Raw genomic sequence first — 13,264 nt, forward strand, 5'->3', positions numbered from 1 at the left:
TTATGCCACACAAATGTTATTCTTCCTCATAATACGACGTTATTCTTGTGCGATTCAAACTTTTTAATCAATATTTTGACTTAAAATCACCATTGACCTGGTTGTTTTCTTGTCACCGCACTTTGGACACCCCTGTAGATGGCTTCAACCGTGAGTGATTGAGTAACCGGAGTACCCGGAGAAAACCCACGCATGCACAGGGAGAACATGCAAACTCCACACAGAGATGGCCGAGGGTGGAATTGAACCCTGGTGTCCTAGCTGTGAGGTCTGCGCGCTAACTCGACACTCGACTGCTGTGCAGCCCGAATTTATGCACATTTATTATGACATTTATTATGCAATATTATGCAAATTTCTTCACTGCGGGACGAATAAAGGCATATCTTATCTTATCTTACCTGTAGATTAAACTGTAGTTTGTGCACACCTGGAGGTAAGGATGGCAATGTTGGACTTGACAACATTGCCATCTACCTGTAGATGTGTCCTAACCAAATCACATGACAAAATGTACAGTAGTACTGTAATTTAACCAGAATGGGACAAAACAATCAAGTTTTTAGCTGCGCCAGTGACATTTAACATTAGGTATCGCGGCGTTCATCATCTATTTAGTAGAACCAGATTAGGCCCATTACATTTTAGTCTGCTCTTTTATGATGTTATTGTCTAATAAAGCATGAAATGGGAAAGATTTCATACAGTCACACTTGATAGCACTCGGTTGGCTGCCCCACGGCCAGGGGGCAAAGTCTACGAATGCAATTACTGATGATTTTTTCCCCCCCTTATCGTTAACAAAGTGCCTTAATTTCACTTCTGAGCAAAAAAATGATTGGGAGGGGTAGTCGACACAATGAGGACATGTAGTATTTTAATGTACCGACTCGCCAAATGTTGTTAACATTGTGCTTCCTTTTGTCCGCCAAGCAGGATGTGAGGTTGCTAAATTATGAATCTCACTGCGGTGTGGAATAATCTTGATGCTGTTGTAGTCACGGTGTCGTTAAGGTGAAATGAAACCTCAATGTAGTCGTTGTTTAGATTTGTTTGTAGGTCAATTTGTACAGCCTCAAAGGGTTGGCATCTCAATAATTCATAGAAACAAGCTCCTGTTTACTATTCTAATGACTTAGAGTGCGTGGAGGGTGCTAATATACTGTAGCTATGCAGGCTCTATTGGAAAAACTATCTTGTGAAAAAGTCAGTGGCATTGTAAGATTCCCTACCAAGGATGCGGGATAACATTCATTCATTCATTTTTTACCGCTTATCCTCACGAGGGTCGCATGGGTGCTGGAGCCTATCCCAGCTGTCTTCGGGCGAGAGGCGGGGTACACCCTGGACTGGTCGCCAACCAATCACAGGGCACATATAGACAAACAACCATTCACACTCACATTCATACCTATGGACAATTTGGAGTTGCCAATTAACCTAGAATGTTTTTGAAATGGGGGACAAAACCCACGCATGCACGGGCAGAACATGCAAACTCCACACAGAGATGGCCGAGGGTGGAATTGAGCCCTGGTCTCCTAGCTGTGAGGCCTACGCGCTAACCACTCCACCACCGTACAAATTAATGATCAGTAATAGACCTAAGAAGGCGTTGGATTAAACAACACTTTTCGATACAGGGGAGCCTCAGTTAACGTACGTCCTGGTTAGCGAACGTCCCGGTTAGCGTACATCCCAGTTAGCATGTTTTTCGGTTAACGTCAAAGGTTTTGGCAACATTTTTACCTCAATTTGTGTATATTTTCCGGTTAGCGTGCAATATGGTGCACATTCGATCATGCAGTCTTAGCATTCACCTCTGACAAGACACTCTTATTCATACCTATGGACAATTTGGAGTCGTCAATTAACCTAGCATGTTTTTGGAATGTGGGAGGAAACCCGAGTACCCGGAGCGAGATAACATTTTAGGACATATTTCAACAAAATTAACCACTCGACCGCCTTGCAGCTATGATGCAAAATAATCATCAGTAATAGACGTTGAGAAGGCATGGATTAAACAACCCTTTTTGATACAGGGGAGCCTCGGTTAGTGTACGTCCTGGTTAGTGTACATCCCAGTTAGCATACATCCCGGTTAGCGTGTTTTTCGGTAATCGTCAAAGGTTTCCTAGTGGGTTTCCTAACCACTCGACCGCCGTGCAGCCCTCTTTTGCATTTTATGTTCTTGTAACGTATTTTTACCTCAATTTGTGTATATTTTCCGGTTAGCGTGCACATCTGATCATGCAGCCTTAGCATTCACCTCTGACAAGACACTTTCATTCATACCTATGGAGTCATCAATTAAACTAGCATGTTTTTGGAATGTGGGAGGAAACCGGCGTACCCGGAGCGAGAAAACATTTTAGGACATATTTCAACAAAAAGTTCCAATAGCGCAGTCGTCCCTTGTTATATCGCGGTTTGAACATTGCTCCCTCATTATATCACGTTTTTCCAAAAACATCAAAATTATCAATTAATAAAATTGACTAGAGGTTGACAGTGACAATATTACATAACATCATCTTAACACTGTGGTCAGCCATGGCACGTCCAACATGGCAGAGCTAGCCAAGCTCTAGGGACGCGTGTTACTGTTACAATGTCATTCTTCACCAGGCGACATGCTAACCACATACATGTGCTCCATATGCAAGTTTGGTTATTTGCTAGTTGGGTTGTCGCACCGCAATGGAACAGAAACTGACCCAATGAGCGGCATCACAGGCGAAGACAAAACCGTCCATGATGTTTTCCTTCATCTACGGAACAATTAACCTCATGTTTGCTTTCTTTCTTCCACCCTACCCTCCTCCCTCCTTTTGTCTTCCCTTTCCCATCAGGTCTCCGCATAATGGAGCGAGAATGAACAGAGAGCGGCTGAAAAAAAAGCATGAACTGGAGGTTTATTGAGGTCATCTGCTTCCTGTTTATATGGGACCATATAACAGTTCAGTCTTCCCGCCAGGACCCGTTGGCCACTGAGCAACATGTCGCCAAGCAGTATGACTGGCTCATCTCCGACCGTGGACCGTTCCACCACTCACGCAGTTATCTGTCCTTTGTGGATAGATTCCGCCAAGGATTCACGACCAGATATAAAATTTATAGGTGAGTAGGCATCTTCTGTGGAGATGTTGCATAAAGCTACATGACATGCGGTGCATTTTCACCTAGCGAGTAAGCATTTTTATTATCACCTCTCATTGGAAATTGATAAAGCCGTTTATTATGAAGGGACTTTGAAAATATTCCAAGTATCATTAATGGAAAACAACGGGCAAGTAGCTTTATCACCGCAAAAGGCCACCATAAATAAAGGGCATTTATACAGTAGCACTTCTTCAAAAAAAAAAACAGCACTTAAGTCCTTGGCGCTGTGTAACATTTCATTGCATCGCCTCTCAAACGCCTACTCACACCCACGTCCATGCACCGATGGCAGCGTTGCAAGGGTGCGAAACCGCTTCATCAGGAGCTCTTAAGGGTTCAGTGTCTAGCACAAGGACACTTAGACGTGGCGCAGGAGGCGGGATCAAGCAATTACCAAATGCGGCCACTCTACCTCCTTCGCCGAGTTGGACCCGGGGAAAAAATACAGCTTGGATTTAGACTGTGTGTTCATTTAATAAGTCAACTATGATGAATGTCGGGGACGGCAGGGGGGCATCAAGTTGTACATTTCTCAAGGAAATGCCAACAGTCCTACAGAAACCTAAAACCAAAGTCCAGAGACCAGCAGAGATGTGGTATACCTTTTGAAAAATATATGGATATTAATAAATCATGCTGTTTGGTGGTTGAATTTGGCCTTTTAGTCACTAAATATGATTGCATATGTTTTGCCTGTATTAAGCATTTTCAAGCATAAAAATGGCTGAATGAACAAAAATATTGCAAAGATATGTAGTATCGTAGTATATAGTAGTAGTGGCGGTCCTGAGATGTTCGTAATGTTACTGTAATGACACACAAGCACCAGACTTCATCACCTTTTATTGCAAATCTGAATTATGGCAATAATCCGATAAACGAGGGATGATTGTATGAACTCACATGCAGAAGTAGATCAAGCTGCTGGCTGATGAAGATGAACTTGATAATGATTTGGAGTGCATGAGAAACCATGGTTCCCTAGTATATTGTATATACAGAACCGATGTTGTAATAGCAGTAAGGAGCACACTTCTATCCAATTATTTTCAATGAGTTTTCCCATTTGGGAAATACCGACCTTCCTCCAAATATGGCGTGCTTCCAATGCCCACCCTAAAACAGTGTTCCCACTCTGCATGCCTAATGCCGTGTAGATAGAGTAGTGCTTGCTGTCTGATGAGATTCAGTTTTCCTCTCACCCTGCTGCAAACACGATTGCAGGGAAAAAGAAAAACCTGAGTCAGAGTATAAAAATCAAGTCGCTCGCCACATTGCTTTGACTGTTCTCCATCTGAGTTTGTTCTGTCTCGCTCCTCGGTGTCTCTTGGAAAGTCGCCTCAGTCGCTCGGCTCCCCGGGTTCCGTACCTCAGTATTGTCACATGAACAGTAAACAAGACATTTGCATAATATGTTCCTCCACTGGAGCTGGCTGGTGCACGCGGCATGTGATTCTCAGAGGCAAGACTTCTAAAGTGCGGAGCGCTGTAGTGGTTTCTTGCAACTTACAGTGTGTTTGTATGTGGGGTGGGCGGAAAGAGAGTGGGGGGTGGGCCCGCTGGGAAGCTGCAGTGCCATGGTCTTGTCTCCTTCTCCGAACAATCCATGTGTATTTTTAAAGAGGACGGATTTTTACATCTGTCAAACCAGAGAGGATTGGTCAAAGAAATATGATACCCTCATTTTGGTATGAAAAACGGATGACTAATATTATGAACCAATATTGGCATGACAATTGGGTATTGGATCGTGTCTTTTTCTGCCGATAATGATATTTGGACTAAATACATGTACAAATTTATCAAACTAATTGATTCCAATTGACATTGTCAACAACTGGCAACAACAATTATTGATCGCTTTGTTTTGCTTTTGCATTTTTCATTCATTTATTCATTTTCTACCGCTTATCCTCGCAAGGGTTGTGGGGGTGCTGGAGCCTATCCCAGCTGTCTTGGGGCACCCTGGACTGGTGGCCAGCCAATCACAGGGCCCATATAGACAAACAACCATTCACACTCACATTCATACCTATGGACAATTTGGAGCGGCCAATTAACCTAGCATGTTTTTGGAATGTGGGAGGAAACCAATTCCACCGGCGTACCCGGTTTTCTCCGGGTTCTCCGGAATTGAACCCTGGTCTCCTAGCTGTGAGGCCTACGCGCTAACCACTCCACCGCCTTGCAGCCATGATGCAAAATAATCATCAGTAATAGACGTTGAGAAGGCATGGATTAAACAACCATTTTTGATACAGGGGAGCCTCGGTTAGCGTACGTCCTGGTTAGCGTACATCTCGGTTAGCGTACATCCCGGTTAGTGTGTTTTCCGGTTAACGTCAAAGGTTTCCTAGTGGGTTTCCTAGCTGTAACCACTCGCCCGCCATGCAGCCCTCTTTTGCATTTTATGTTCTTGTAACGTTTTTTGTCCAAAAGTATTTAGAAGTATATGGAAGCTATACGATACACATTTACTGTTTTTGATTGGATTGATGACACATGGGGGGGAGTGGATGTAATAATAATACTCAGATGCACAATAGCATTAATGCAAATGCTGATACCTTTTTTCCTCCAAGCCAAAATCCAAACCCAATGAATCAGTCTTGGGTGCGTTGGTGCAAATGGACTGGTGGTCAGGCCAATTTAGTTTTCAAGTTGAAGTAGCAGTATGTCATGTTCAATGACGGCCACATCTTCAAGCAGAGAAGCGAGGAAATCAGCGACATCAGCTGGTGTAGTGTTTTGCTGGAATGAAAGCCCACGATAGCCCCGCCGTGCTCTCCTCTAAGCGCCAATGAGCGCTGAATAGCTTTGTAAATTTCCCAGGGGACGTTGTCAGCCTCGGCGACTTAGCGGGAGGAAAGTGGTCGAATCAGATTTGCAGAGCGACACAAAACTCTTTTTTTTTTTTTGACTTCTCTTATCACGGACAATTACCCCCGAGGCACGCCGCACGGACAATGCCAACCTGATCGTCGACAAACAAATCTGGCCCATCTTTAATAAACGCGGGTCTGGCGTCTAATACAGAGGATGAGCGGCGCTTTAGGAGGTGGCAGCCTCTTGTCTCGTCCTCTGAAAAGGTCAGTGCCGCTTGAAGGGGACGGATGCGCCACAAGGAACCAATTATTCTCTCCCCGTCTAGACTTAAGTGTCTCCAAAAAAACTTGTTGACTTGAAGTAATCATCAACACTGCGCTCGCCGTTGATTGTAATCTTCAAGCCGCTTGCTTTAAAGCATTCATGCGGCACAAAAAAAAGTCACACACCGGATATATAAGTGCGGTTAACGTTTCTAATTCAGCCCAGTTTGGCTCACAGTAGCGTCGCTTCTTCTCTGGGTTGTACTGCATGACGGCCTCCAATGTCTTTCATATGTTTCCTCTTCCGTCTTTGTTTGCTCTACCTCAGGTACTTGTGAAAATCCAATATAAATGCAAATCCGGTGACCATTAATGCATTTTAAAGGCCTGAAAAAACGCTATTGTACTGCAATCAAAGACGGAGGTGGAGGATGTTATTTACAATGAGAAATATTGATGAAAATGCAAAGTTCTTGATTGATCACTTTTTGAACAGCCACCATGACCCACAGAGGGGAAACTAAATCAGGTATCAAATAAAGCAACAGATCGTTCCAATTATACATAAAAAACTAAAGCCTTTTGTTTGCTTTACAAATACATGGAATATATACCACAGGCGGATACTCATTTAAAATGCGTGTTTTATGACGCCATTTCCACTTCACTCAAGGTAGTATTTATCATCTCAATGCTAAATTACTGAATGAAAATTGCCTGCACAGACAGAAGTGGCAATGGTAATTATTCATTCATTCATTTTCTACCGCTTTTTCCTCACGAGGGTCGCAGGGGGTGCTGGAGCCTTTGGGTGAGAGGCAGGGTACACCCTGGACTGGTCGCCAGCCAACCACAGGGCACATATAGACAAACAACCATTCACACTCACATTCATACCTATGGACAATTTGGAGTCGCCAATTAACCTAGCATGTTTTTGGAATGTGGGAGGAAACCGGAGTAGCCGGAGAAAACCCACGCATGCACGAGGAGAACATGCAAACTCCACACAGAGATGGCCGAGGGTGGAATTGAACCCTGGTTTCCTAGCTGTGAGGCCTGCGCGCTAACCACTCAAACACCGTACAAACTAATGATCAGTAATCGGAACAGGGCGTTGGATTAAACAACCCTTTTCGATAGAGGGGAGCCTCAGTTAACGTACGCCCTGGTTAGCGTACGTCCCGGTTAGCGTACATTCCAGTTAGCATGTTTTTCGGTTAACGTCAAAGGTTTTGGCAACATTTTTACCTCAATTTGAGTATATTTTCCGGTTAGCCAGGTCTGTGCGCCCACAATGGTAATTATGTTTCATGAATTTTATTTGTATTTTTCCCCTTAATTTGCTTTATAGTCAAATATCAGCACTGGATAACAGAACCAATGCTACAGTAGGAAACTATGAGCTTGAATATTCCTTACAAACATTTGGGATTAAGCAAATAACATTGTAAATACAATACAAACATCTTTCCGCCCACTAGCTCGCCATTTGCCTTGAAATGCTAAAAACATCTTTTTTAATTTTTGAGCATTTAAAAGATAATTTTTTGAAGTTCTGGGTTTCCCTGATGGATTCCATCCCAACCACCAGACCCAGACCCTCCCCCGCCTTTTGTTTGGATTATCCCAGTTCCACTTGACCAAAGCGCTAGCGTTCTTCTAAACCGAAGCAAACATGGCAAGTGTGAACTCAGCCGTAATTACCATGTGGATCACAATGACAATCAAAAAAAACACAAAGCCGGTGGCGCCCAATTAGCACAAATCGTCAGTCAAAGTGTTAAGCTGCTCGTTTGCACATGGTTTGCTCCAAGCGAGTCGCCGCATGCGACATTATCAGCGTTGACAAGTCATGACACTGTGGGGACGCACTTTTACACAAATTGGTGCTACTTGCATTGTACACAGATTCAAACTACTCGCGTCTGGAAAGCGTTCTCCATCCTGATGCAGTGCGCCATGACACGTGACTATGTATGTAAGCACATTATGCACTAATGAACATTTCCTTGCAATATTAATTATTCCTAATCAGTCCACAGACAACCACTTGATCAGCAATAAGCCTCAAATGAACAGTCTGCACGTCTCATTTGCATATGCAAACACTCTGTGCCCTAATTCTTACTTTTTCATCACACAGAGTCGTTTTTTTTTAATTTCCTTTGCTCTCATTTCCACGTTTAAATCAGAGCCTCATTTGTTTTTAAAAGTGAAACAAGGCACAACTTTTGTCTGACTCAGGTCACGCATTAGCTGGGATGAGCCATCTATAATTGGATGGATTTGATAACGTCCGCATGCTAGCTGTGGCCATGTTTAATTCAGCAGGCTGCAGCCACTGTAGCCAAAGGAAGAGGACGTGGCAAGGTAACAGGAAGTCAGGAACGATGAAACAGACTGAAGAATTAGGATGGATGGTGACACGGGTTGAGGCGCCATTAGGTAGCAAGACAGGAAGGTGCTAAAAGTACCAAAATGTATATGTAAGTGTTGGAGACATGAAAGCGGCTCTAGTGTGTTTCAGCTGCACCGAGGTCACGCTCGATGTGAGGAAGAGGCCGGTTCAAAGCCGGAGAGGCTTTGTTGACTCACTGAGCACACCTCCACACACATAAAGTACAAACAGCACCTTTATTATTCAGGCTGTCATCACAGCAACACTTTGTTTGGAAAATCATTTTTACTAGCTTGCCAAACTGATTTAGTATATAAAACCATTTAAAACTGCTTAGAGACCATTTATACCGGTAGAGACAACAGAACGGGTGGATATTTTGATCCAATAATGGTTTCATACAACATATTGATACGTCTTGATATAAACCATCCCATTATATCAATGTCGGTGCGGCATGACCAGCAGCTCACATGGCATCTGCTCTATCTACACAACAATACAAGCTCAAGTTCAGGTAAAGTCCTTCTGGAGAAAGCGTTGACTTACTTAGGGAAGGAGTTCATTTAAAACCGCTTAGAGACCATTTATACCGGTAGAGACAACAGAACGGGTGGATTTTTTGATCCAATAATGGATTCATACAACATATTGATATGTCACGATATAAACCTTACCATTATATCAATGTCGGTGCAGTCCTTCTGGAGAAAGCTTTGACTTGCTTGGGGAAGGAGTCTGTTGTTTTGTTTATATGAATCTGCAGAACCGAATATAAGACGGCCAGTCGAGCAAATCCAATAGAGGAAAATGTTTTTGTGTGTTTTTGTTCACCTCGGGTTTGTTGTTGGATCTGTCTTGGCAGCTATCCCATCTGTACACACATTAGATTTCAATGTGAAGATGTACCATTACATTGGCGTTATGGTCGCCCAGCAGTTGATGGAGACAATTGCGATTGGCCATCCCATGAACAAGCTGCCAGCCACAAGGCCCTTGGCTATAGCGGCAGACATCAATACTCATTTTTGCTTACTGAAGCACTAAGCACATCCAGCTCTTGGATGCTGAGGATTCACTTCAGCTAATCAGCAAGAGATCTGTAAGTCCACCAACCATTAAATCTGTGGAATTACGATTGTCAGAGAATCCAGCTATAATTTTCTCGCAGGCGCATATTTCCCAAACAGATGGAAGCCAACAGAAATAGAAAAAAAATCCACATTACCTTGCAAAAATTACAGAATCATACCAACTTGTGTACATTTTAATGGCTGCAATGGAACCTCTGAAGTCAATGGTTTGTTCCGGAACAAAAATATAAACACGATCCTCGGGTGTAGTACAAGTTCCGTTCCTGGACCGTGGTTTTAGTCCATCTTTGGCGCAGGTCGCATCTTACGTGTAAATGGTGTTATTATTTTGACATGACGTCCGTGCCACTTCCCTATGTGGCAAAAAGCCCCAGCTGTGGGCTGACTAATCACCAGCAAGGAAAGGCTGATAATTAGCGGAGTAACAGGAGGCGAGAACGAAAGTGCCAGGGTTAAGCACTGACTAATTCACTGCGTGGGTTGCTGCCACCCCTCCCGCGAGACTGGCAATCTCGACAAGAGCAACAAGCTTTTCCAAGGAGGAGACGTCGGTCTCGCCGCCCCGTCTCACATTACTGCTTCAAGCTGCTTAATCTGTCTAATATGGTGAAAGGACTATGTGAAATGTACATGTAATAATATTTGTTAGAAAAGCTGTCACACTGGCCATGATGTTCATGGTGCTGATATCACGCTTAGACCCCTGGTTAACTTTTAATCCAGCAGACGTGAAAGCTGCCTTTTTCCATCTCATATTACAGTACACATACAGTGTTTATGAAGTACTTGAGTTTTACTTGAATGCTAAGGCCGCATGATCGGATGCGTACCATATTGCATGCTAACCGGAAAATGTACACAACTTGAGGTAAAAATGTTGCCAAAACCTTTGACGTTAACCGAAAAACATGCTAACCGGGATGTACGCTAACCAGGCCGTACGCTAACCAGGAGGTATGCTAACCAAGGCAGGGTTGTTTAATCCAACACCTTCTCAACGTCTATTACTGATCATTAATTTGCATCATGGTTGCACGGTGATCAAGTGGTTAGCGCACAGGCCTCACAGCTAAGAGACCAGGGTTCAATTCCACCCTCTGTGTGGAGTTTGCTCCGGGTACTCCGGTTTCCTCCCACATTCCAAAAACATGCTAGGTTAATTGGCGACTTCAAATTGTCCATAGGTATGAATGTGAGTGTGAATGGTTGTTTGTCTATATGTGCCCTGTGATTGGCTGGCCACCAGTCCAGGGTGGACCCCACCTCTTGCCCGAAGACAGCTGGGATAGGCTCCAGCAACTTTGCGACCCTCGTGTGGATAAGCGGTAGAAAATGAATGAATGATTTTTTTTTTCATAATTTTTACATGCTGACACTTCCAATCTTGTGTTAGCTTACATATTATCGTTTACATTTTGTTCAATTTCTGAGAGGACGATGTGAACTAGTACAATATCTCAATAATAATAATAGGAACGATTTGTCAGTAAACAATGATTATCTTCCACACAATGGCAGTAGCTGCATTCAAAGTATGCATTAGTTTGTGAATGTATTCCAACATTGGTTCTGTTGCTGCTGTGTTGTTGTGGAGGCCATCCATCGACCTGTAAGGATTGTGCCCAACATTAGAGCTTCCACACAACAGTAAACAAATACAACTTTTGAAAAGTAGAGCACAATACCTAAATTATTCACTCGCAAATCTGAAATGTTTTTTTCCTATTGCACCCAGCTGCCAGTTTTTATCTTTAGTGATTTGTATGTGACCTACACAACACAAACACACACAAACACACATACACACACAAAAAAAAAGTTTACTCAGGGCCTCCTACAGAACATCTGAGTCATTTTTCACTCTCAGCAAAACACTGAATTTGTTGGACATGTTATTCTGGCTCCTTTAGGTCCGCAATGCGTTGGAAATAGTGAGTGTGGCAGGTTGTCTCGTGCTGTAAACAGGAAGTTGACTTTAATGTGGGATCCGCTTGAGCATCTGATGTGCTGATTTGACAGATGTACAGTCCGATTATTGTTTGCTGAGGTAGGCCATTATTTTATCATTCAGGTACACAGGGAAGAATAACTACTAACAAAGTTACCGGTAAAGAAATATTAGCACTCACTTCGTTTTTTTTTTACCAGCATATTTCCCAAGTTAAAACATCATGTAATGACACCCTTGTTCCAAATTTGCCACTCAGAAGATGATGCTAACGAGTATATTCAGCAAAAGCATTGACACCAAAACTCACCGGCCTCTAAATTATTGACGCTTTGCCAATAGCAGCCCTTTAATGTATCTTGGATGGGTCGGAGAATCGTATAATGCGTATCCAGAGTCATCTCTACAGCAACATTGAGACCCCAAAATGTGTTTTTAATGTTCCTATGCTGGGGCCATTTATATTCATGAAGGCAGAGGATCTTAGAGATTTGTGTGTGTTGGAGGCATAGACAAAATTCCACCAACCTGCTGAGCCTCATAAAACCATATTAAGGTCAAACTGGCCAAAGATTTATTTCTCGGGAGGCTGCAATTTTGAGAAAGGAAAGTTTGTTTTTTTTTCACAGCAATGCAATTTCATAATTGAGTTCAGGATTAAAATAATATATAAATATAGTATGTACGTATGAAGGAAGCGAAGAAGGACATTTGGAGTGATATCTTCCGGGTGTTCGTTCTCATCTCCAGGGTGTCGCACGGCAAAGACCTGATAAGTGGCTTTAACAAGAAATGACATGTATCTCATTTTCACACTGGAGGGCTGTGAAGCAGCCGTGATACTTTACATCTACACTGACTTCTTCACCTTGGTGTCTTTGATGGCTCTTTGGATAAAAATATGTGACAGCTCCAGCTTTAATTAAGAAAAGGAACATCTTATGTTCGTATAAATCGCCATGGTTAGGTGGAATAACCAATTAGTAGCACATTTTCAACGTGTTGGCTGTATTCATACTGTGTGCCACGCTCAATGGGTTGTTTTCCAAATGTTTTGGGGGCAGAAATGTAAAAAAAATATATAACATTGAAATTGTACAGCTGAAGAAAAAACAATAAAGGAGAGGCATCGTGACCAACGCCGTGCTGTTTTAAACTTCCCACGCTAACTAAAATGTACACAAATTGAGGTAAAAATGTTGACAAAACCTTTGACGTTAACCGAAAAACACGCTAACCAGGATGTACGCTAACCGGGACGTACGCTAACCAGGACGTATGCTAACCGAGGCAGGGTTGTTTAATCCAACACCTTCTCAACGTCTATTACTGACCATTAATTTGCATCATGGCTGCATGGTGACCGAGTGGTTAGCGCACAGGCCTCACAGCTAGGAGACCAGGGTTCAATTCCACTCTCTGTACAAACAAAATTGCTTCAAATAGTTTGAAGCGGCAAAGACGACACGGAGACAATTCAATACCTCCAATTTATGTTGAACACGCACACGGCCGATATATTCAATGTAAGGAAATCATCAACACGGTGCTTTTCATTCGCCGTGTG

At 43.0% G+C, this 13,264-nt stretch overlaps 1 protein-coding gene across 1 annotated transcript in view; it reads left to right on the plus strand.

Annotated features, from left to right (window-relative positions):
* brinp1 (bone morphogenetic protein/retinoic acid inducible neural-specific 1) overlaps positions 1 to 13,264 on the plus strand; it is a 121,931-nt gene that overhangs the window by 30,777 nt on the left and 77,890 nt on the right. Inside the window, exon 2 of the mRNA XM_058065135.1 lies at positions 2,856 to 3,123. Within this exon, the coding sequence (XP_057921118.1) occupies positions 2,906 to 3,123 (218 nt within the window). The 5' untranslated portion in view covers positions 2,856 to 2,905. The remainder of the gene's footprint in view (positions 1 to 2,855; positions 3,124 to 13,264) is intronic.

The sequence above is a fragment of the Doryrhamphus excisus genome, chromosome 2 (genome assembly GCF_030265055.1).
Source record: "Doryrhamphus excisus isolate RoL2022-K1 chromosome 2, RoL_Dexc_1.0, whole genome shotgun sequence".
In the NCBI taxonomy this organism is placed as follows: Eukaryota; Metazoa; Chordata; class Actinopteri; order Syngnathiformes; family Syngnathidae; genus Doryrhamphus; species Doryrhamphus excisus.